The sequence below is a fragment of the Bos javanicus genome, chromosome 29 (assembly GCF_032452875.1).
Source record: "Bos javanicus breed banteng chromosome 29, ARS-OSU_banteng_1.0, whole genome shotgun sequence".
NCBI classification, from domain to species: domain Eukaryota; kingdom Metazoa; phylum Chordata; class Mammalia; order Artiodactyla; family Bovidae; genus Bos; species Bos javanicus.
The window spans coordinates 40,138,763-40,162,921 of NC_083896.1; the positions used below are offsets into that span (position 1 = coordinate 40,138,763).

Below are 24,159 nucleotides of genomic sequence, written 5' to 3' on the forward strand. Positions count from 1 at the left end.
TCAAAGGTGTCCCTGACCTGTGCCAATGTCCCACTACCTAAAGCCACTTATATGTCACTGGGCTGCCCCTAAAGTCTTCACTTTGCTAGTGACTTCTTTTCCTTCTAGCAATCCCCTCTCCAACTGAGGACAGCCACATACATTTTATGACATGTCTAGGTATACCACATGAGATCACGAATGTCTAGCATGGCCCCCAGCATTTACTTTTATCATATTATTAGCAGTGTTTTGTCTCCAAGCTGGCAAGAGTCTCCACATACTTAGTTTAGTTTAATTTTTCATTCAAGCCTCAAAGAACAAGTTACAGTAGAAATATATGTATTCTGAGACTTGTCTAATCCAATGTCCACAGAAACTGATAGAGATAAAGATTTTATCAAGAGTTTGGTATTCTTTATCAGATCCATTAGTAGCCTAAAGGGGACAATTATGTCAGGTCAGAACATATATAGTTAGGAGCTTTGGGCCACCACTGTATGCTAAGAACCCGAACTTCCCCAAGTCCTTGGACCCAGGAGAGAAGCATGAAGTGGCTTGTGCTGCTCAGGCTGGTGGCCCTCTCAGAGTGCATAGTCGTGTAAGTATGGGGACTGTAAGTGGCATCATCTCTCTTTCTGGGATTTCTCTTTTCGTCCTCTTATTCTTCCACCCATCAGGGTTAGAAGAGAAAGTAATCATTCCCTGGCAGTCTTAAATTTCAGATCTCACTTATTGATGAGAATCTTGTCATGGGCATCGTTCATGGGGCAGGCCTGCAGGGTTGCATAACTCTGGGAGTACCAGTCATATCATGACCTATATAAAAATGGCACTCCTTAGAACTGTTCAGTGCATGACCTGTGCAGCTGTAGGTGTGGTGCTGTAGAAAAGCATTTCTCCTGCATTTGCTTCTAGGTCTCTCTGCTCTGTCTCCTCTTCTGTGTGTATGTGTCAGTGTCTTCATCTGTGTAGGCTCCAAATGGTCATCTGGTTTACCCAAGATTACACAACAGAACCTGTGTGCAGACCTAAGTCTTTGACATGTCTTTGCACGGCATCCTGATAAAAGGTGACACTCATAAAAAGGCTTAGAAAATGCACAGTGCCATTACAATGCCAGATATGACACTCATACTTGGTTATTGGCTCTTCCTTTTCCCCGTGCTTGGTAAAAGAATCCCTATGACGAAGATGAAGACACTTCAAGAAGTGGTCTTGGAAGAAATCAAGCCAAAATATTTCCTGGAGGAACAATCTTATAGCCTGTCCCAGGAAACTACTCTTGACCACAAGTTCTCATCTCATCCCCTGAGGAAAATCTTGAACGTGAGCGTCTTGGGAGGATGGTGCTCCACAGCACCCCCTGAGGCTCTGGCCTAGCACTGGGGCTCATCTGGAGGTGCCAGGTGGGATGTTGGGGCTGGGGCTCCTGCAGGAGGCAGACACAGTGGGGAACAGGAACCCATTCCCAGAGGAGAAGGCAGTCGCATCCTCAAATCTTGGTCTGTGATAACGGGGCCCAGCAATGACCATTTGGCAGGTAAACATCCATTTCTGGGACAAAAATGTGGCATTAGTTTCAGGGAGATTATTCTTTCTGAACTAAGTGAGCCACTGATATAAGATGAATGGTGAGATGTGCCAAACAAAAGATAACACCAACTGCAAATCAGGTGTGAATCCCCAGGCAGAGAAAGTTCACCCTCCACAGATCCAGAAAAGGCACCAATTTACTGAGCCCCTAATGTATGTGACTCCGTAAAGGTCTAACACTATAGCTACTGTTTTATTTTGTTTCATTTTTAAAGGAGGGGGAGATGCTTATCTCTTGTTCAAGAATGCATAGGCAGAGAGAGTCAGAGAGAGTCAAAAATTGAATACATATCAAGAAAGGGGCCATCTTCGTGTTGTTGACAGGGCATGCTCTGAGATTAGCAGGAGTGGCCTGGGGTGAACTAGGAGGGCCACCTGGAGAAGAAGGTGATAAGGTTGGCCTTAAAGAGGAGACTGGAGAGCTTCTCAGATGAAGGGACCTCTGAGCAGAGGCTGTGAGGAAGGGCAATTGGAAAGTGATTTCAGGCCTTGGGATGCCCAGAGGGAGGCAGGATGCTATGAACGGAGGGTAGCCAGGCAGCCAAGTCTGCCCTAACCTCCCTCCTCGACCCCTGTAGATGGCCTACGTCATCAACATCACCATTGGAACACCCCCTCAAGAGTTCCGAGTCATCATTGACACCAGCTCATCTGACTTGTGGGTTTCCTCCATCTACTGTCAAAGTCCCTCCTGCTGTGAGTACCAGCCCCCCACCCATCTCGTCCTCCCTCTCCAACCCCCCACTCCATCCCTGGCACCTGACAGATACTCATCTCTTGTGTCGGCAGGTAAACACTTGAGATACAACCCTAAAGCATCCAGCAGCTTCCAGTCCGGCGATGGGAAACACATCAACCTCCATTATGGATATGGAAGGATAATGGGAGTTCTTGCCACTGACACTGTTCGGGTAACATGGGAACCAGGGCCTCAGTCAGGTCTGGTCCTGGGAGCAACCAATGCCTGCAAAATAGATGCACTACCAGCTGGAAGGGACTGTCTTTCTGAAAATCCCCTAGTGGCTGGCCACCTGCCCAGCAGAGCCCTGTCCCTGGGGAGACAGCTCCCCTGCTGACACACAAACTCCCAAAACAACGAACCCCAGAGAGGGGCTTGGGGTGTGGACTTGCATCTCCATTACCCAACGTTCATTTTGCTGGAGCAGGAAGAAGGGGCAATAAAGCACCCCCTTTTATATTCACAGGCTCTACAGGGCACTTTCATGGTAATAACTTGTTTTATCCTGCAACATCCCCAGGCAGGAGGTACTGTTATTAGCTCAGGATAAAGACGAGGGACATGAGGTGCACAGAGCGAGAGCCTTGCCAAGGTCACATATTTTTTAAGTGGAGCTTCACTGACCTTCAGGACTCAAGTAGGTGTGGGTTTGGGGAGAGGATAAAACTGATCTGGGGCCCCTGAGGTAGCACAGGGCTTCAGGTATCCAGGCAGGGGAATCAGGGGTCACAGATGTAAGATGGGCCTGATAAAAGGGTTCTCACTCTAAGGGGCCTTTAAGACTAACAAAAACTATGGCCTGCCCCCCAACACACACAAAGTGCCTGAATATGCTCTCCCTGTTTCTCTGTCTGGGTCTCTGTCTCTCTCTGTCTCACACTCACACAGACACTTACACACAAGTGTGCACATCCCCAAAAGCCTGATATCCAGGCAGAATTTTCATTAGAACCCAGCCAGAGACATTGCATAATGGGCTTCTGTCTGCCTGGGCAGAGGCAGGATCCACAATCCAGTGCAATGAATTCAGTTCGTGTTTGTCATCAGATCATAGTGTTGCCAAAGAGAAGACTAGTCTGCTCTCTATTCATAGTATCCTCAGAGGGGAACCATTCAGTCCTGTCCTGAGTTTGGTTGCCCCACCTGTACAGAAGACATGAGACCAATTTGACTCATTCACATGCTGTTTGCAGGATAAGCAGGTATTGCTAAGATGCATGGCCCCACACAAATGGAACTCAAACTCCTGTCCCAGCTTGATATCCCCATCTGAGATCAACTGAGGATTCAGTTCTCTAGAGTGCTAATGGCATGTACAGTCCCACAGCCCAGTTCTAGTCCCACTTCCCAAACTTTACGTGGGCACGCTCTCCTCTCTCACAGATCGGGCGACTTATTGCCAAGTCGCAGACATTAGTCCTCAGCATGAATCAGCTCAGTGGGGCCTTGGAACATGCATCTTATGACGGCATCATGGGCTTAGCCCAACCCAGCCTCGCCATCCATGGGACCACCCCCATCTTCGCCAACCTGAATAAAAACGGAATCATTCCTGAGCCTGTCTTTGCCTTTTTCATAAGCAGGTAAGTCTGAGCTGGACAAGTCCTCTCTCCAAATTAACTGTAAAATGCTTTCAATTGCATGAAAAATTAAAGACTACCTCATCCAGAATATTCCTATGAGATGGTCTAGCCTAGGAGAACTACGGCCCCAGGATCGCATCTGGCCCCATCACTGGGTTTTCATCAATACGGTTTCATTGGAACACAGCCATGCTCATGGGTCCAAGGGTGCAGTTTTGTCCAGGGAGGTGGAGGTAACAGGGAAAGCAATAGAAGGTGTCAGGATATTGGAGGAAAAGGCAACAAGATTTGCTGATGAATTTGATATGGATGGAAGGAGAGGGATGCTGGGAATGTTTCCTTCCTCATTAACATTTCACCGGGAACCCAGGATGAGCTACAGAATTTGCAAGAGCCAGCTCAAAAATGAAAATGTGAAACCCCTTATTCGAAACACGTTAGGGATTTCAAGACAGGGAGAGTGGAGGTGGGCAGCCTGCTCAGCTTGAAGTTCCATAGATCGCACAGGTCACAGGCAAGAGAAGCCAACCCTGGGTGAGCCTGAACCCATATTTTTAGCGCCCTCAGACATCAGCTTTCCTGAAAAATGACAGGCTAGACAAGGAGGAAGCCCGACCCCTCCAGCATAGAGTCCTCCTAGGGTACATCTGAGCATTCAGGTGCTGGAAAGGTCCAGACCCTCTTCAGAAGGATGGGTGGTTGGAGCCAGGCCTGGTTGAAGCCAGGCTGCCCAGCTTCGAACCTCTTCTGTGACACTTGTTAGATGGGGACCTACCCTGATCAGGTACTCAAGCTCTCCAAGCATCTGTTTCCGCATGTGTAAAATGGAGACCATAGTAATGCCTCTGATGGGTGAAGAAGCGCAGTCCTCAGACAGTGCCTGGTGTTACTCTCCTCCAACAAGCCCCTTCTCTCTTCAGCTGGCCACAGAAGAGCAGCTTGCTGATGCTTGGTGGGGTGGACCACGCCTACCACAAGGGAGCTCTCAATTGGGTACCGGTGACCCAAGCCCACTTGTGGCAGATAGCCGTGGACCGGTAAGCCTCCCTCTCTGAGGGCCACCCCAAATGATACTCCCACACATGCACATGGACACATACAGTTCAGTTCAGTTCAGTCACTCAGTCGTGTCTGACTCTTTGCGACCCCCATGGACTGCAGCACGCCAGACCTCCCTGTCCATCACCAACTCTCAGAGTTTACCCAAACTAATGTCCATTGAGTTTGTGATGCCATCTAACCATCTCATCCTCTGTTGTCCCCTTCTCCTCCTGCCCTCAATCTTTCCCAGCATCAGGGTCTTTTCAAATGAGTCAACTCTCACATCAGGTGGCCAAAGTATTGGAGTTTCAGCTTCAACATCAGTCCTTCCAATGAACACCCAGGACTGGTCTCCTTTAGGATGGATTGGTTGGATCTCCTTGCAGTCCAGGGGACTCTTAAGAGTCTTCTCCAACACCGCAGTTCAAAAGCATCAATTCTTCAGTGCTCAGCTTTCTTTATAGTCCAACTCTCACATCCATATATGACTACTGGAAAAACCATAGCTTTGACTAGACAGATCTTTGTCGGTAAAGTAATGTCTCTGCTTTTTAATATGCTATCTAGGTTGGTCATAACTTTCCTTCCAAGGAGTAAGCGTCTCTTAATTTCATGGCTGCAATCACCATTTGCAGTGATTTTGGAGCCCAAGAAAATAAAGTCTCTCACTCTTTCCACTGTTTCCCCATCTATTTGCTATGAAGTGATGGGACCAGATGCCATGATCTTAGTTTTCTGAATGTTGAGTTTTAAGCCAACTTTTTCACTCTCCTCTTTCACTTTCATCAAGAAGCTCTTTAGTTCTTCTTCATTTTCTGCCATAAGGCTAGTGTCATCTACATATCTGAGGTTATTGATATTTCTCCCAGCAATCATGATTCCAACTTGTGCTTCTTCCAGCCCAGCACTTCTCATGATGTACTCTGCATATAAGTTAAATGAGCAGAGTGACAATACACATACATAGGCAAACATATAAACACACAGACACACAAATGCATGCAAACACACACACAGGAACACACACCACCCATGGGTTCATAACTGCCTCAGAGCTCCTGATCAGGCCTCTCACCAGGATCCTGAAAGGGTCCAGAGAGGCCTGGGCAGCTGGGCGAGGGCTGCATTCCTGTGCTGTGAGGTAGGGAGCCTGGTTAGAGGACCCTATAGTGTGGTGAAAAGAGGATCAGGGGGCATTTCACCAACCTGAACAGGATTGTGTTAAGATGACCTACTGACCAGGGCCACCCAGGACCTAGAGTGTTCTCAGTACACAGAATTGCCAGTTGAAAAACTGAGAAAGTCCTGAAAAACTGGGAAAACTGGTCTCCTCAGAGAGAAGTTACCCAGCAGTGAAGAGAGTTTGGCTGCAGTCTTGAGACCTGAGAGCAAGCATAAGAAGAGACACCCCATCTGACCAGTGCTAATTACCGCCCAAACCGGGCACACAGTGGGGCAGGGCTGTGACTGAGTCAGGAAGCTGGGATCCAGGAGTGGCCTGAGAACAAGGGGCAATAATTGGTGGGGTTCTCTGTGATGCCCTCAGGCCAAAGCTTTCCTGCTCTTCGGAGGCCCCTGGGTCTGCTCATGCTCCCCTGCCAGGGGCCTCAGGGTCTGAGCCGGGTGAGGGAGTGGTGCTGGGAGACAAACTCTCCCAGGGCAGCCTGTGTCTCCCCCACCACCACTCTGACCATCTGCTGTCCTAGACACCTCCATCTTCACTGTATGGACCGACCCATCATTGGTGAGACACAGATACAGGTCTCTGGGTGTTCATCATTCATTCATTCAACAAACATACATTGTGCATCGCCTGTGTGCTGGGCACTTGAGGGAGGCACTGAGGATCCAACTTGCCCTCACATCTAGTGAGGCAGACGTGCATGAAACGACTCACACACACAGTGAATTACCACCTGGGTACATGCTGGACACGAGGAAGAGTCTACAGAGAGTGAGAATGACAAAAGCCTGATTTAGTCTTGGGGGAAGACTTTCCTGACATAGTAACAATTAACCTGGAAGATAAGGAGAAATTTGCTAAACAACGGTGATGAGGTTCTTCTAGGAAGGTCGCCAGCACAAGCCCAGGCCCTGAGCCTGGTGCCTGCAAGAACTGAAAGGAAGTTAAAAAGATTATGTGACCAGAGAAAAGAAAAACAGAGTCAGGGCAAGAGCTGAAGAGCTGTTCAGGAGAGTCAAGGAAGGGATAGTGATGGTGAGGGGGGCGTCTCCAGAGTGACCTTAGTGCCTGCTTTGTCCCTCTGTCTCTCAGCATCTCCATGAACAAAAAAGTGATCGCTTGTTCCAGCGGATGTCAGGCCATCTTGGATGTCGGGAGCTCATTTTTGTTTGGCCCAACTGACAGAGTCAGAAGCATCCAGAGGAGCATCAACCCCAGCCCCCTCCAGAATGAGCAGGTGAAGGGTCATGTCACAGAGTCATTCTTGTGCTCCCCACACACCAAGGATCACCTGGGTCAACCTCTCTCCTGCTTTCTTTTACAGCAATTGATTTTGTGTAACAGCACCATGACCCTGCCTCCTGTTATCTTCACCATCAATGGCATGGACTTCCCAATGTCCCGTAAATACTATATCCAGAAGGTGAGGGGACAACCCTGGAGGCTGGTTCCCAAATCTCAGACTTACAGGACCCCTTGGGCTCCTGCTGGGAGGAGTGCGCCCTCTGCAGGCCTGGTCACATCATTGCTGCACCTCAGATGCTGCTGAGTCCCTGTGGCTGGGCCAGCGCCTCCCACAAAACCAACCACGTGAGAGGAAAGGGCAGTCTGGGACATCCATCCTCCTGAACTAAATGTGGAGACACCACTCCATGCTGGCATGGTGGGAGTCACAAGGAGAGGGGAACACTAAGGGCCTCAGGTTTCCCAGAGCTTCAGTTCAACCAGAGACCTCAGATGCAGGAACACAGAAAGTCAGCTCTAGCAACCCCTGAAACAGAACAAGTGACAAGAAGGATGGCTGGGAACAGTCCCAGTGTGCTGTGCCACCATAGTGATTAACAATCTCCCCTTCCCAACATGAAAGTGTCCAGATTGAGATCATAAATTACATGCTTATGCTAGAACTTCGCTGCAACACTGCACTCTGTGAGTTGGGATACCGACCCCTCTGTGGGGAGGTTGGATGCTACGGTGAATAAAGGAGCACAGTGACTGCTCAGCCCCAGCACATGGTGGAGGCTTGATGTCAGCTCCCTGTGGGAGTTCAGAGCAGGCTGATGGGCTCAAACAAGACTTTGAGGAAGAGAGGGAATTGCAGTAATTCTAAACCACCAGCTTCATGGAGGAATGAGGAAGCCTTCTTGGGTTGAGGCAAATCTATAATGGATTCTATGGTACCCACGGGGGCTGTGCAAAGGTGCCCGGGGGCACATAGGGGTGAGGAGGGCTGCAGACCAAGGCAGCGCCAGGGTAAGTCACCCAACCCAGCCTGGAGTGGCCAAATAATGTGAGTGTAGGACCAGAAAGTTTTCCTAGACAGCCTGAGAGCACTATAAAGAACACGTTGTGACAATGCTATTTACAATGGGTAACCAACAGCAACCTACTATGTAGCACAGGGAGCTCTGCTCAGTGTTATGTGGCAGCCTGGATGGGAGGGGAGTTTGGGGGAGAGTGGATCCATGTATACGTATGGCTGAGTCCCATTGCTGTCCACCTGAAACTATCACAATACCGTTAATTGGCTATCCTCCAATACAAAATTAAAATTTTTTTAGAAAAAGAATGGGTTGTAGGCAATGGGGAGAAGAGTAGGTATTCCCTGTGGAGAAAACAAGAGAGCAGGAGTCAGAAGAAAACAGCAGAGTGTGATGGGGAGCTATGGGCCATTCTTTTCCTTTAAAAAAAAAAAATACTTTGAAGTAGAGCTGATTTACAATGTTGTGTTAATTTCTGCTCTAAACCTAAGTCACTCAGTTTTATATATATATAAATGTATACCTACTCTTTTTCATATTCTTTCCCATTACAGTTTATCATGGGATACTGAATACAGTTACCTGTGCTGTACAGTAGGACTTTGTTGTTTTACAGTCTCTATATATTAGTTCGCATCTGATAATCCCAAACTCCCAGTCCTCCCCTCCCCATACCCCTCTGTCATGGCAACCACATGTTTTGGCCCTTCTTGTTCCTATACCCTCACTTCTGCAGCTGCTGTGAGAGCCACTGGATTCTTCCCAAAGAAGGGGGAAAAATGGGAAAGCTCTCTGCTCTGGATATTGAGGGGGATGGCAGGTAAGTGCTCACGCTGACTGGTGTGTATTTCTGTCTCCCCCAGGTTTCTAAAGACATCTGCTTTATAACCTTTAATGGGGGCACAGAGTACATTAGCCCCTCAGAGACCTGGGTCCTGGGTGACATCTTCCTGAGAGCATATTTCACAGTTTTCGATCAGAGTAAAAACAAGATTGGCCTGGCTCCCTCAGTGTAAATGCTGGGCTGCTTCAGGAATCACTCAGGCCCACTCCAAAGACCCTCACACGTAGGGCACTCCCACCCAGGGATGCTGGTGAACTGTGTTTGGTGCTATGCAAGCCCTGTCTTCAGAAAAGAATAAAGGATTTCATCTCAATAGAGCTAATACAAATGGTTGCTTCTGTTTGGGTTGGGGAGGTGCATCATAATTGGAAGGATCTAGAATCAAGTCTGAACCACAAGTAAAAGGATCCCAACTCCAATTGGCTTCAATAAAGGAGAGACTTATTGAAAAGACACTAGGGATCTGAGATGCAGGAACTGGAGCAGATCCAAAGATCTCAGGGACTGGACCCAAGAAATCAGAAGCCATCAGCTCACACTCTGACACCCTCACACTTCCCCTTCTCTCTTCTTTGATTCTCTTAGCCTGACAGCTTTCTTCCCTAAGGTTTCTACACCTAGTGAGAGAGTTTCAAGCTGCCTGCCTCACGCCTTTCTCTCTCTAAGGCAACTAACCAGTAAGGAAAGAAGCTCAGAAGACATCAGGGTTCAAGGGAGTGTTTTGAAGGGACCAACTCTGATCATGTGTCCAGTCCTGGACCAAGCATCCTGGCAGGGGCATGGAGTCCTATAGCTGGTTTAATTCATCACCTGGCCCTGCCTGTGATGACTGTGTGTGCTTGACCAGTTCCTCCAGAACCACATAGCTGAAACTGGGGAGAGGCAGCCCCAAAGAAGTGAAGAGTTTATGACTGAACCACCAACTCCACCACTTCCCATCCAGATGGATAGGGTTACAGTGCCTGCACACTCAGTCATATCTGACTCTATACGACCCCATGGACTGTAGCCCCTCAGGCTCCTCAGTCCATAGGATTTTCAGGCAAGAATACTGGAGCGGGTAACCACTGCCTTCTCAGGGGAACTTCCCAACCCAGGGATCAAACTCATGCTTCCTGCACTGGAAGCAAGATTCTTAACTCTGAGCCATCTGGGAAGCCCCCTTTCAGAGTGATGGTAAGGGGTAAAAAAATAGCTTCTATCCTCCCCGTCTCAGAGGAACATTGGCAGTAACTTTCTGCTCCAGGGGGATCTCAGTGAAGTCCTTCAAGTTGAGATGGTTTCCTTTCCTCCTCCTACCCCTAGTCACCAGCATTCTGCAACCCATACCTGCTGTGTCCTTCCCAGTCCCACTTCCCAAGGTTCAGGCCTGTGTGCATCCCTGAGCCATTCCTCTCCTCTGGGGTCCAGCAGGACCCTTCCATTGGCCTCCAGTGCTGCTGGGGAGGATGCCACTCATATAATGGGGGACCGTCAGCCTTTCTGACTTCCTTCAGGGGTAGAGCTCTAAACCATTTGGTTCGAGTTGCCATGGATTGACACTGTGAGAGTGGAAGCATCACTTTCTCTCACCTGGAGACCTGAGGCAGAGGCCCTGATGGGGACACCAGGGTCAGAGGCAGAGAAAAAGATAAGAGAAAAGAAAAGAAAGAATAAGTAACATGGAAAACAGACCCAATTCAATGCATAGTATTGAAAGGTTGCTGCTGTGAGCTGTGTGTTACACTGGGATTTGTGACCTCTGGAGGAGAGGATTTTGATCTGGGGGCAGAGACATGGCTAGATTACTTGGAGCTTTTTGTGTAGCAAAGTTTTATTAAAGCATAATAGAGATATGGAAAGCTTCTGACATAGACATCAGAAGGGGACAGAAAGAGTGCCCCCTTGCTAGTATTTAATAAGGTGTTTTGTGTCTGTTAGAAAGCTATTAACCAGATAACAGACACCTCAACGCTGAGGGAGTTTCACAGGACCTTCTCCCATAATATGCATTTTTGAGATAAGATGGCATGAGGTGTGTCATCCCCTGGCCATAAAACAATTAACAGGAATACTAGTTGGTTGAGCCATTTACAGCCCAAGGTTTGAGAAAAGAAAAAGAAAATTGGTCTTAGGTGGAACCATTTTGAAGAAAGATTCCAAAGCAAATACATAGTTTCGTTAACATAGCTTAGGAAAAAAACATTTCCATAAGAAAAACACATTGGGTAGCTCAAGGCAGAACCATGTGTCATCAACACAGAATTTAAAGAAGATTCTTTGAATTTTGTGTGGAGAAGGAAAAAACATCTGCCACTTGCAGTTTATTATTTCCTTCTGCCGCTTGGGGTCCTCTGGCCTTCCTACCTGTTACCCTCTCAGTATGGGTCTTTACTCTACAAGACAAGCGTCAGCAAGAGAGATGTATTCCTCATTCCTTCCGCGTCTTTCATTCACTACAAATTTACTAAGCAGGTACTATCTGCCAGGTGCTGTGGTGGACCCCAGGGGAGAGGGATGGGTTGGAACCCGCCACCGAGTCGTGGACACAGATAAAGAGACAATGCTAACAGGGAGCGCCAGATGGAGCTCAGGAGCGCCAGGAGCCTCAACTTGAGCCAAGACTAATTTGTGTCACCACCTAACAGAGTGGAAATATTTCATAATTCACAGGACATCAAGAGGGTGCTGAAGAGGATATTGCCTTGAATGGGGAAAAGTAACCCTGGTCTAAAGGCTGGTCTCCTCTCAGCTAACAAAGCTGAACAGCTTGCCTGTAAAAAAAAAAAACTATTTACAGGAAATTAACAGTGTCCCCAAATAGTGCCAGAAATATTTTTTAAAATAAAAAATCCAGCACCCAAAAGCATAAAATTCCTAACATCCAACATCCAATCAAAAATTCATATACATACAATGAAGTGAAAAATATGATCCATAATGAGGGGGAAAATTAATCAGTAGAAACACATTCAAAAATACAGATAACAGAATTAGCAGGGAAGGACATTAAGATGGTTACTACAATCATATTCCATACATTTAAGAAGCTAAAGAAAATTGAACATTTTAAGCAAAGACATGGGAAATATTAAAAAGGTCCAAATCAAAATTCTAGGAATGAAGTATACAGAATGAAAATTACAGCAGATTAGATACAACAGAAGAAATGTTCAGTAAACTTGAAGAAACAGCAACAGAAACTATACAAAAGGAACCACAAACTTTTAAAATACAGGCAAAAAAATTAATTGAGCAACAGGGAGCTTTGAAACAACTCTAAGAACACTAAAATATATAACTGGAGTTCCAAAGAAGCAAGAGATAAGAGAGAAAATTCCTGAAGAATAACTCGGTGTAAAATTTCCAAATGTGATGGAACCTTTAAGACCACAGATACAAAAAATCAATTAACCCAAACACAAGAAATAGGAAAACTATACCGAGGCACATCATAAATACATTGATTCAAACAAGTAATAATAAAAATTGCCAGAGGGAAAAAGACATATTGCCCACCAGCCCCATTACCCAGGGTCCCATGTGTCTCAGACTCTAGGCATGAGCCTCAGGCAACTGTAACTGCACCCCAGCGAGCAGATTCAGGCAAGATAGCTGCCCAACATGTAGATGCAGAGCACAACCTTGAGTCACAGCATACCTGTCAGAGGGAATTGCAAGGAAAATGCCTAGCTGACATCCTCAGGTCAAATTAAAATCTATGATCTGGAGGCTGAAAGTGGAATACATGTATGTGTTAGTCACTCAGCCATGTCCAGCTCCTTCTCACCCCGTGGACTGTAGCCCAGCAGGCACTTCTGCCCATGGAAATCTCCAGGCAACAATACTGGAGTGGGTTGCCATCCCCTTCTCCAGGGGATCAGAGGGACCCAGGAATCAAACCCAGTTCTCCTGCATTGCAAGCAGATTCTTTACCATCTGAGCCACTGGGGAAGAATGAAAGTGGACTAGAAGAAACTTGAGAATTAAACCCAACTACAGTAATAGTCATATTAAAAGTATGTGGTCTAAACATCCCTTAAAGGGCAGAAATTTTAAAATTGGATTTTAGAAAATACAAAACTCATCTACTGCTGCCAACAAGATCCACTTTAAATACACAGACACAAATACTTCAAAAGTAAAAATATGTAATTTACCTTTAAAATATGTTATTTACCTTTAATTATGGTAAAACATTGTGGTGGTGGTTTCGTCACTAAGTCACATCCAGCTCTTGCAAACCCATGGACTATAGCCCACCAGGCTCCTCTATGCATGGGATTTTTTCAGGCAAGAATACTGGAGTGGGTTGCCATTTCCTTCTCCAGGTGATTCCTAACCCAGGAATCGAATCCCAGGTTCCTCCATTGCAGGTGACTTCTTTACTGACTGAGCTACCATTTACCATTTTAAACACTTAAAGTGTATAATTTTATGACATTAAATACATTCACACTGTTGTATAAGCATCATCACCATCAACCTCCAGAATTCTTTCATTCTCCAACTGAAACATTGTACCCATTAAACATTAACTCCCATTCTTCCCTTCCCCAAGTCCTTGCCAACCATCATTTTTTGTTTTATCCCTATGAATTGGGCTCACAAAATTGCCTCCTGAGGATATCTATTTGAAGATCTGTCCTGCCAGCTTTTTCCTGAGCCCAGAGTGCCTCATTTCTGCTCTAGACCCTCAACTCCCTTCAGGGGAGGTTGAAAATCACCAGCTGCTGCACCAGTATTTATTCCTGGAAGAGGTACATGGCGAGCACTGTGGCAACTGCCGATTTGTATCTGATAGAGCCTCATGCGTGTGTGCTTAGTCGCTCAGTTGTATCTTACTCTTTGCTACCCCATGGACTGCAGCATGCCAGGCTCCTCTGTCCATGGGGATTCTCTAGGCAAGACTACTGAGTGGGTTGCCATGCTCTCCTCCAGGGGATCTTCCCAACCCAGGGATCAAACCCAGGTCTCCCGCTTTGCAGGCTGATTCTTTACCAGCTGAGCTACCAGGGAAGCCCCACATGGTCATAAATTTGACCATACGTTGGGAGGCATTTCATGACCATTTCATCCCATGGTGCTAGGAAGTTTCAGTTCCAGGTCAGGCAAAGATTTTGCTAGTAGGCCACCCAATGTGCTGTTACTGGACTAAGTCTATCAACAGTAACCAAAGGGCTCTAGACCACATGGGATCTGGTATGGTCCATGAAAAAATTCCCTCTTGTTGTATCTTCTCATATCTAGAGTGACACTATTACAATCACTAATGGCATACGCACTTGCCATGGGCACTAGCCATCTGCCTCGGAAAGGATTAAACCCTGTGTTGCAGCAGGTACTGATTTTTGACTCCCCCTGAGGGGAATTCATGGTGGAAAGCAGATATGAGGCAGTGTGTACTCAAGGAAAAATTGATAAGACAAATCTTCAAATAGATATTTTCAGGAGACAATTTTATGAGCCCAATTCCTGGGTCTCCTCGTATCTAGAAAAACACCAAAACCCTTCAAGTGATGAGTATTCCTTGTGAGTAGCAAAAGCTTCATGAGACAAGTTTTCCCAGAAACCTTTTGGAAAAATATTTGCTTGCTTGCACGTATTCCTCCTTCAACAAAATCTTGTATATACTGACTTTCCCTGCTGCTTATTTGGGACAATTTCTCAGAACTATCTGGTTCAAAATTGGGAAAGGAGTACATCAAGGCTGTATATTGTCACCCTGCTTATTTAACTTATATGTAGAGTTCAATTCAGCTCAGTTCAGTTGTTCAGTCATGTCCGACTCTTTGTGACCCCATGGACTGCAGCATGCCAGGCTTCCCTGTCCATCACCAACTCCCAGAGCCTTCTCAAACTAACGTCCATTGAATTAGTGATGCCATCCAACCATCTCACCCTCTGTCATCCCCTTCTCTTCCTGCCTTTAATCTCGCTTTCAATATGCAGAGTACATCATGCAAAATGCTGGGCTAGATGAGGCACAAACTGGAATCAGGATTGCCGGGACAAATATCGATAACCTCAGTTATGCAATGATACCGCCTTATGGCAGAAAGCAAAGAGGAACTAAACAGCCTCTTGAAGCAGGTGAAAGAGAAGCGTGGCAAAATTGGCTTAAAATTCAACATTCAAAAACTAAGATCATGGCATCCAGGCCTATCACATCATGGCAAATAAATGGGGAAACAATAGAAACAGTGACAGACTTTATTTTCTTGGGCTCCAAAATCACTGCAGATGGTGACTGTGGTCATGAAATTAAAAGACTCCTGCTCCTTGGAAGAAAAGCTATGATAAAACTAGACAGCATGTTAAAAAGCAGAGACATTACTTTGCCAATAAAGATCCATATAGTCAAAAGTGAAGTTGCTCAATCGTGTCCGATTCTTTGCGACCCCATAGACTGTAGCCTACCAGGCTCCTCTGTCCATGGGATTTTCCAGGCAATAGTACTGGAGTGGGTTGCCATTTCCTTCTCCAGGGGATCTTCCCAACCCAGGGCTCGAACCCGGGTCCCCCACATTGTAGACAGACGCTTTACCATCTGAGCCACCAGGGAAGTCCCCATATAGTCAAAGGTATGGTTTTTCCAGTAGTCATGTATGGATGTGAGAATTGGACCATAAAGAAGATTTAGCATCAAAGAATTGATGCTTTTGAACTGTGGTGTTGGAGAAGACTCTTGAGAGTCCCTTGGACTGCAAGGAGATCAAACCAGTCAATCCTAAAGGAAATCAACCCTGAATATTTATTGGAAGAAGTGATGCTGAAGCTGAAGCTCTAATACTCTGGATACCTGATAAGAAGAGCAGACTCAATAGAGAAGACCCTGACGCTGGGAGGGCTTCCCTGGTGACTCAGATGTTAAAGAATCCACCTGCAATACCAGAGACCTGGGTTTGATCCCTGAGTTGGGAAGATCCCCTGGAGGAGGGCATGGCAACCCACTCCAGTGTTCTTGCCTGGAGAATCCTCATGGACAGAGGAGCCTGGCATGCTGCAGTCCATGGGGTCGCAAAGAGTCGGTCACCACTGAGTGACTAAGCACAGCACAGCACAGCACTGATGCTGGGAAAGATTGAAGACAAGAGGAGAAGGGGATAACAGAGGACGAGATGGTTGGATGGCATCACCTACTCAACACACATGCGTTTGCGCAGTCTCCGGGAGATGGTGAAAGACAGGGAAGGCTGACATGCTGCAGTCCATAGGGTCGCAAAGAGTCAGGCAGGACTGAGTGACTGAACACCAAAGGCATAGGCAACTATATATTAAATCAACTGCTCCAAGTCACCTAGTCTTCATTTTCATTGCAGTTCCACTCACACATTTGGTCATGCAAGAAACAGCAATCTTGCAAAATAGACAAAATACAAATAACAGAGCTAGTGGTATTATTAAAGTCATAAGTAAGAACTAAACCAAGAACTTGCATTAGGTGTAGCCCAGTATATTCTCACATCGTCTGACTTAGTCTATTCTACACCAATCTTTATCTTTCAGGGAAATTATATATTGGCCCTGTCCATAAGGCTCCCAGCCGAATTTCCTATTGTTACTAACCCAGTTACCCTTAGTATAATTTAATTGTTCCCCAGATAAAGGGTGACCTGAAAACTTAAATGACCACAGCCTAGTGTTAACTGTATAAATCCATCCTATAAATGTTAGAGGTTTTATTCCTAATTTTTGCTTGCTGTTCTGATTGAGTTTGAGTAATTTAGAGGAAAATTCATATTATGTCCAGGGTCAGAGCAGGTATTATTAATTGGACAGGTGAGAGGATCCCACTTAGTAATATCAAGAGTAGCCTGAACAGGACTGAACTTTCTTTCTGCTAAAATTAATTTTGTAACGGTCAGCTAATTAGAATCTTGTAGTAGAGAAATTCACCAAGGTAATCTAGACTTACTGCTGCTGCTGCTAAGTCGATTCAGTCGTGTCCGACTCTGTGCGACCCCATAGACGGCAGCCCAACAGGCTCCCTGGTCCCTGGGATTCTCCAGGCAAGAACACTGGAGTGGGTTGCCATTGCCTTCTCCAATGCATGGAAGTGAAAAGTGAAAGTGAAGTCACTCAGTCGTGTCCGACTCCTAGCGACCCCATGGACTGCAGCTCCCCAGGCTCCTCCGTCCATGGGATTTTCCAGGCAAGAGTACTGGAGTGGGGTGCCATTGCCTGACACAGGTAATTAGCCACAACCCAACAATTGAATCGATTTTTTCTTTTGAATCAGTTTTTAAAACTAGCATTCAGCCATGTCCATGATAGAAAACATTTGATTTACAGGCAAAGGTCCAAAAAGTCAACAAGACATTATAAATGATCACAAGAATTAGGTCTATCATCGTGGGTAAGCTGTCTACTTCCAGTGTCATCTTCTCATCCTGGCGTAAGTGTGGCTTCTTCTGTTTGAGCATTTTAAGGTGAGTTGGAGGTCAGCAGTCCTCTCTATAGACCAGTCCAGTGTAGGGTCTTTGCAAGTGGGAGTTAATCCAAGAGTCAGTTTTCCTTCAGTGTTACTGTGCATGTGCTAATTAACAGTACCTGGAAAAGCCCCTTACATTCAGATCAGAGACAGTCCTTTAAATTATGGCTTCCAGTACACACCATCCCCTGATTGCAGGTCATACAGTCTTAATCCGAAGATTACTGAGACAAGCTTCAGAAACAAATTGAGAGGATCCTGTTACTATTCAATTACCTCTTCCTTAATATATGGTTCATTCTTTCTTTTTTTTAATATAAATTTATTTTAATTGGAGCCTAATTACTTTACAATATTGTAGTGGTTTTGCCATATATTGACATGAATCTGCCACGGGTGTACATGTGTTCCCCATCCTGAACCCCCTCCCACCTCCCTCCCCATCCCATCCCTCTGGGTCATCCCAGTGCACCAGCCTCGAGCACCCTGTCTCATGCATCATGGTTCATTCTTTCTAAATAGTCCTCATTCCTTCTACCTCCAGGCCCTAAACTGGCTCGGCTGAATGACCAAGCAGGTAGCGGTGGGGTGGGGATGTGAAGGGTGGTTGTCTGGAGTTGGGTGAGGTGATCAGATAACAGGAGAAGAGCTGGAGTAACGAATGAGCAAGTGGGTCTCCAACCACTGGGCATGCACAAAACTGCTTTTCTGGGACCCTCAGGGCATCACTAAAGACAAAAACTTCAAAATGGATATTTTGTAAACTTCTTATTACAAAAAGATTTCAAACACAACAAAAATTAAAAAGCATGCTATCATGAGCCCTGTATTTCATCACACAGCATCAAAAACTGCAGGAGATAGATGGGCTCCAGGCTAGACATTTACAACTGGCCTCCTATTTGCAGTTCATGGGGCACAAAGAAGTGGGCTTCAGCCAGGATACTCACAACTGTTAGCATTTTCTGAGACAAGAGATAGCTGGGATCCAGTTAGGGCATTTACAATCAGCCTCCTCTCTGCCCTCCAAAATGGGAGTAATAACAGAAACAGGGTAAATAGCCAGTGTTTACCTCTTGTAAACACCTTAAGGTAATAGTCATGGCGAGGACAAAGAGGAGCAAAACGCTGTTTGGTTAAAGGTTTAAGGGATCACCACTCCCCGCTCTTTTGGGACAAGGGAGACGCTACACATGTGCAGAAAGGCTCCTTGTAGGTAAAAAGACGTGGGATAACGTCAGGCCATAATGAGTCTTTTTTTTTTTTTTTTTTTTTGCCTTTTAATACCGTTCATGGGCTTCTCAAGGCAAGAATACTGAAGTGGTTTGTCATTCTCTTCTCTAGTGGACCACGTTTTGTCTTCACACTCCACTATGACCAGTTCATCTTGGGTGGCCCTGCACAGCATAGCTCATAGCTTCACTGACTTACACAAGGCGGTAATCCATGTGATCACTTTGGTTAGGTTTCTGTAACTGTGCTTTTCATTCTGAAGGATGTGGATTTTAGTTCTTGCTTCTGTCTGCCCTCTGATGGATGAGGATAAGAAGCTTGTGTGAACTTTCTAATGGGAGTGACTGACTTGGGAAAAACTGGGTCTTGCTCTGGCGGGCAGGGCCATACTCAGAAAATCTTTAGTCCAATTTTCTGCTCATTGGTGAGGCTTGCGGTGTTAGTAGCTCAGTCATGTCTGACTCTGTAGCCCCTAGGTTCCTCTGTCCATGGAATTCTCCAGGCAAGAATACTGGAGTGGGTTGCCATTCCCTCCTCCAGGGGATCTTCCTGACCCAAGAATTGAACCCGGGTTTCCTGCATTGCCATCTGAGCCATCCAGAAAGTGCTAGACCTCCTCATAAAGGCTACACACCCAGATTTCCCTGATGACTTGTGGCAAAGCGGAGTCCTCTGATGTCTCCAGCAGGTGGCGCATTCTTCCATGCTGAGAGAGCTGCTTCACCTCAGGAGTTTTGGGGACTGAGTTTTTTTTTTTTTTTAACTGATTTATTTATTTTAAGTGAAGAGGAACTAAAAAGCCTCTTGATGAAAGTGAAAGAGAAGAGTGAAAAAGTTGGCTTAAAGCTCAACATTCAGAAAACAAAGATCATGGCATCTGGTCCCATCACTTCATGGAAAATAGATGGGGAAACAGTGGAAACAGTGTCAGACTTTATTTTCTGAGGCTCCAAAATCACTGCAGATGGTGACTGCAGCCATGAAATTAAAAGACGCTTACTCCTTGGAAGGAAAGTTATGACCAACCTAGACAGCATATTCAAAAGCAGACATTACTTTGCCAAAAAAGGTCCGTCTAGTCAAGGCTATGGTTTTTCCTGTGGTCATGTATAGATGTGAGAGTTGGACTGTGAAGAAGGCTGAGCGCTGAAGAACTGATGCTTTTGAACTGTGGTGTTGGAGAAGACTCTTGAGAGTCCCTTGGACTGCAAGGAGATCCAACCAGTCCATTCTGAAGGAGATCAGCCCTGGGATTTCTTTGGAGGGAATGATGCTGAAGCTGAAACTCCAGTACTTTGGCCACCTCATGGGAAGAGTTGACTCATTGGAAAAGACTCTGATGCTAGGAGGGATTGGGGGCAGGAGAAGAAGGGGACGACAGAGGATGAGATGGCTGGATGGCATCACTGATTCGATGGACTTGAGTCTGAGTGAACTCCAGGAGTTGGTGATGGACAGGGAGGCCTGGCGTGCTGCGATTCATGGGGTCGTAAAAAGTCAGACAAGACTGAGCGACTGAACTGAACTGAACTGAATTTTACAATATTGTAGTGGTTTTGGCCATACATTGACATGAATCACCATGGCTGTACATGTGTCCCCCATCCTGAACCCCCTCCCACCTCCCTCCCCATTGCATCCCTCAGGGTTGTCCCAGTGTACCGGCTTTGAGTGCCCTGCTTCATTCTTCAAACTTGAACTGGTGATCTATTTCACATATGGTAATATACATATTTCAGTGCTATTCTCTCAAATCATCCCACCCTCACCTTCTCCCACAGAGTTCAAAAGTCTGTCTTTATATCTGTGTCTCTTGCTGTCTCACATACAGGGTCATCATTACCATCTTTCTAAATTTCATATATATGCATTAATATACTACATTGGTGTTTTTCTGACTTTCTTTACTCTGTATTATAGGTTCCAGTTTCATCCACCTCATTAAAACGTATTCAAATGTATTCTTTTTTAATAGCTGAGTAATATTCCATTGTGTATATGTGCCACAGCTTTCTTATCCATTCATCAGCTAATGGACATCTAGGTTGCCTCCATGTCCTAGCTATTGTGAATTAAACTGAATGATGGAAGGGAATTCCCTGGCGGCCCCATGGGTTAGGACTCTGCGCTTCCCCATAGGGGGCCTAGGTTTGATCCCTAGTTGGGAACGATATACATGCTTGGAATTGGATTTGCTTATTTCTAATATTTACATATATTGAAATTTAATGGAAATCTTAACACATGAGAGTTAACATTGGAATTAATGAAAGCACTGTGTGAAGAGTAATTGGCCTGGGGAATTTACAACAGAAACCATTGGCTGTCTTATTATCATTTGTAAACTGCACTGTGTGCTCAGTGGCCCAGTCGTGTCTGAGCACCACTGGGATGTGCTGGGACTCTTTGTAACTCCATGGGCTGTAGCCCGCCAGGCTCCCCTGTCCATGGAATTTTCCAGGCAAGAGTTCTGGAGGAGCTGTGCTCCCTCCCTGTTAGTTGTTTGACCTGAGACAGCCCAGTTCTGGAGTCTATAGGCTCTATGGTAGGGTTAAAGGTGAAGTCCAAAAGGACTTATGCCAACACAGACCCCCAGGACCGCTGCTACCAGTGCCCCTGTCCACACAGCAGGCCAGAGCTGACAAACGCTGTCACAGGAGACCCTCAAAATTCACAGGCTGGTCTGGCTCAGTCCCTTATGGGGTCACGGCTCCTTTCCCCTGGGTTCTAGTGTACACAGAGATTTGTTTGTGTCCTCCAAGAGTCTCTGTTTCACCCAATCCTGTGGAAGTTTTATAATCAAATCCCACTGACCTTCAAAGTCAGATTCCCTAGGGATTCCCAGTCTCTGCCAGATCCCCAGGTTGGGAAGTCTGATGTGGGGCCTAGAGCCTTCACAAAAGTGTGAGAACTTCTCTGGCAATATTATTCTCCATTATGGGTCATCCACCGGGTGGGTATGGGATTTGACTTCAACGTGATTGTGCCCCTCCTACAATCTCTTTGTGGCTTCTCCCTTGTCCTGTGACATTGGGTATCTTTTTTTTTCTTTTTTTTTTTTTGGTGGGTTCCAACATCCTCCTGTCAAAATCCAGGAGATAGTGAAGGGCAGAGAAGCCTGGCGTTCTGCAGTCCACAGGGTTACAAAGAGTTGGACACGAATTAGCGACTGAATAACAATGAAAATATTGAGTCTTGATCCTCCCAGAAACCTTCACGTCCAGATCCTGAGGGGCTGAGGGGTGCATGCACACCCAGGGGAGGTTCCCAGGGTGAGTCAGGTATGGAAAAAGAGATCAGATAATTGGCCTGAAGGAAAACAAAGACCCTGAAGAAAGGACCAGTATAAATAACTTAATTGCCTCTTTAGTGAACTCCTACTCACTAGGCCCATCCTCTTTCTCTCCAGGTGTGCATCTCTGCCTTGCTTCCATCTCATCTGTACAAACCATTTATTTCTCTGTGTGCTCTCCCACTTGTTCTATGTCTTTAATAAGAAACTTTGTACCTTCATTTACAGTTTCTGCCTCCATGATAAAGGCATTTTTCACTGGGGGACAAAGATCCAAGGAAAAATAGCTTCTAGCCTCTAGCCCTTGCTGGTCTGGTGGCTAGGATTCCTGGTTCTCATCCTGGCTACCAGGTTCAATTCCTTGGCAGGGAATGAAGATCTTGCTTCACACCACATCGCACTGCTGCCTCACCGAGATCAGAACTACAACACTACTCTCTCAGTCCACCCAGGGTGTCAGAGACCTGAGGCTACATGTCCAAGATCAAGGTGCTGGTCAGTTGTGTTCCTGGTGGGAACCCTCTTCTTGGCCCAGACAGTTCTCTCCTTGCTGTGTCCTCACACGTGATGGGGAGGGATATTGAGGGAGGGGAGAAGGAAGAGGGACAGGAAGGAGGGAGAGAGAGGAGAATGAGAGAGAGAAAGAGAGGAAGTTCTCAGGGGGCTCTTCTTATGAAGTCCCTGATCCCATCATGAGGGCCCTACTATTAAGACCTCATCTCAACCTAATGATCTCCCAAAGGCCCTGCGTCCTAAAATCATTACATCAGGAATTAAGGATTCAACTTTTGAACTTGAGGGTGGACACAATTCAATCCATAGCAAATACTCAGATCTATTTCTTTAAATCAAAGCACACCCTCATTTAAATTTTGGGTTTTGCTATGTATTCATGTTTGCTGAAGTATTTTAAGAAGAGACTGTTATTGTTGCTGTTGTAGTTGTTGCTGTTGTTGTTGTTTAGTCTGACTCTTTTGTGGCCCCATGAACTGTAATCTGCTGGCTCCTCTGTCCATGGAATTTCTCAGGGAAAAATACTGCAGTGGGTTGCAACATTTTTCTCCAGGGGCTTTTCTCAACCCAGGGATCAAAATAATGTCTCCTGCATTGCAGGCAGACTCTCTACCACTCAGCCTCCTGGGAACCCCAAGGAAGAGAGTACCATTTCATAAAATGTACATAACCACAAGTGCTATTTTCTTCCAAATAAAATTAACATCTGATATCTAGTCCATGTTCAAATTTCCCTAATCCTCTAAAAAAAAAAAAATCCTTTATAGTTTACTTATTCAAATCTAGGTCTAGGGGATGAATACTTGGATGTTGCATTTGGTTGTTCTAAGACTTTCAATAAATAAAATTCTCCCCCTTTCTTTTTATATCATTTATTTGTTTAAAATGTGATGTGCCTCATACAAAGTCCCAAGTCTTATGCTGAGAGCAGGAGTCCACAACACCAATACCAGGCCCAGTACCAGTCTTTGGTCTATTAGGAACCAGACACACAGCAGAAGGTGAGCAGCACACAAGTGAGGCTCCATCTGTATTTTCAGCTGCTCCCCATCGCTCTCCCATCACCCCCAGATGGGATAGTCTCGTTCCAGGAAGACAAGCTCAGGGCACCCACAGAGTCTGTATTATAGTGAGTTTTATAACTATTTAATTATATATTACAACATAATAATAATAGAAATAAAGTCCACAATAAATGTAATACCCTTGAATCATCCAGAAATCACCCCCTCCACCACGTCTCTAGAAAAATTGTCTTCCAGGAAACCAGTTCCTAGTGCCAAAAAAAGCTGGACACTGATGATTTAGAGGATTGCTTCTCTCTTCCTTTATCTATGTATTTCCCTGAAAACTGGTAGTTAGACCTAGACTTATGTTCAACAAATTTTATTGGAACATTTAATTTGTAGTCACAAATATTTCTTATGGCATCACTTAAGAGACATAATCGCTAGTTGCCTCACTTTGATGTATGCTGAGATG

General features: G+C 45.7%; 1 protein-coding gene across 1 annotated transcript; it reads left to right on the forward strand.

Moving 5' to 3' along the window:
- Nucleotides 1-527: 527 nt before the first annotated feature.
- On the forward strand, nt 528-9,398 carry LOC133241871 (pregnancy-associated glycoprotein 2-like). The gene is made up of 9 exons (XM_061407779.1): nt 528-580; nt 1,158-1,308; nt 2,154-2,271; nt 2,365-2,486; nt 3,698-3,897; nt 4,818-4,934; nt 7,214-7,358; nt 7,446-7,544; nt 9,246-9,398. The coding sequence occupies exons 1-9, from the start codon at nt 528-530 to the stop codon at nt 9,396-9,398; spliced, it is 1,158 nt and encodes a 385-aa protein (XP_061263763.1).
- The last annotated feature ends 14,761 nt before the right edge of the window (nt 9,399-24,159 follow it).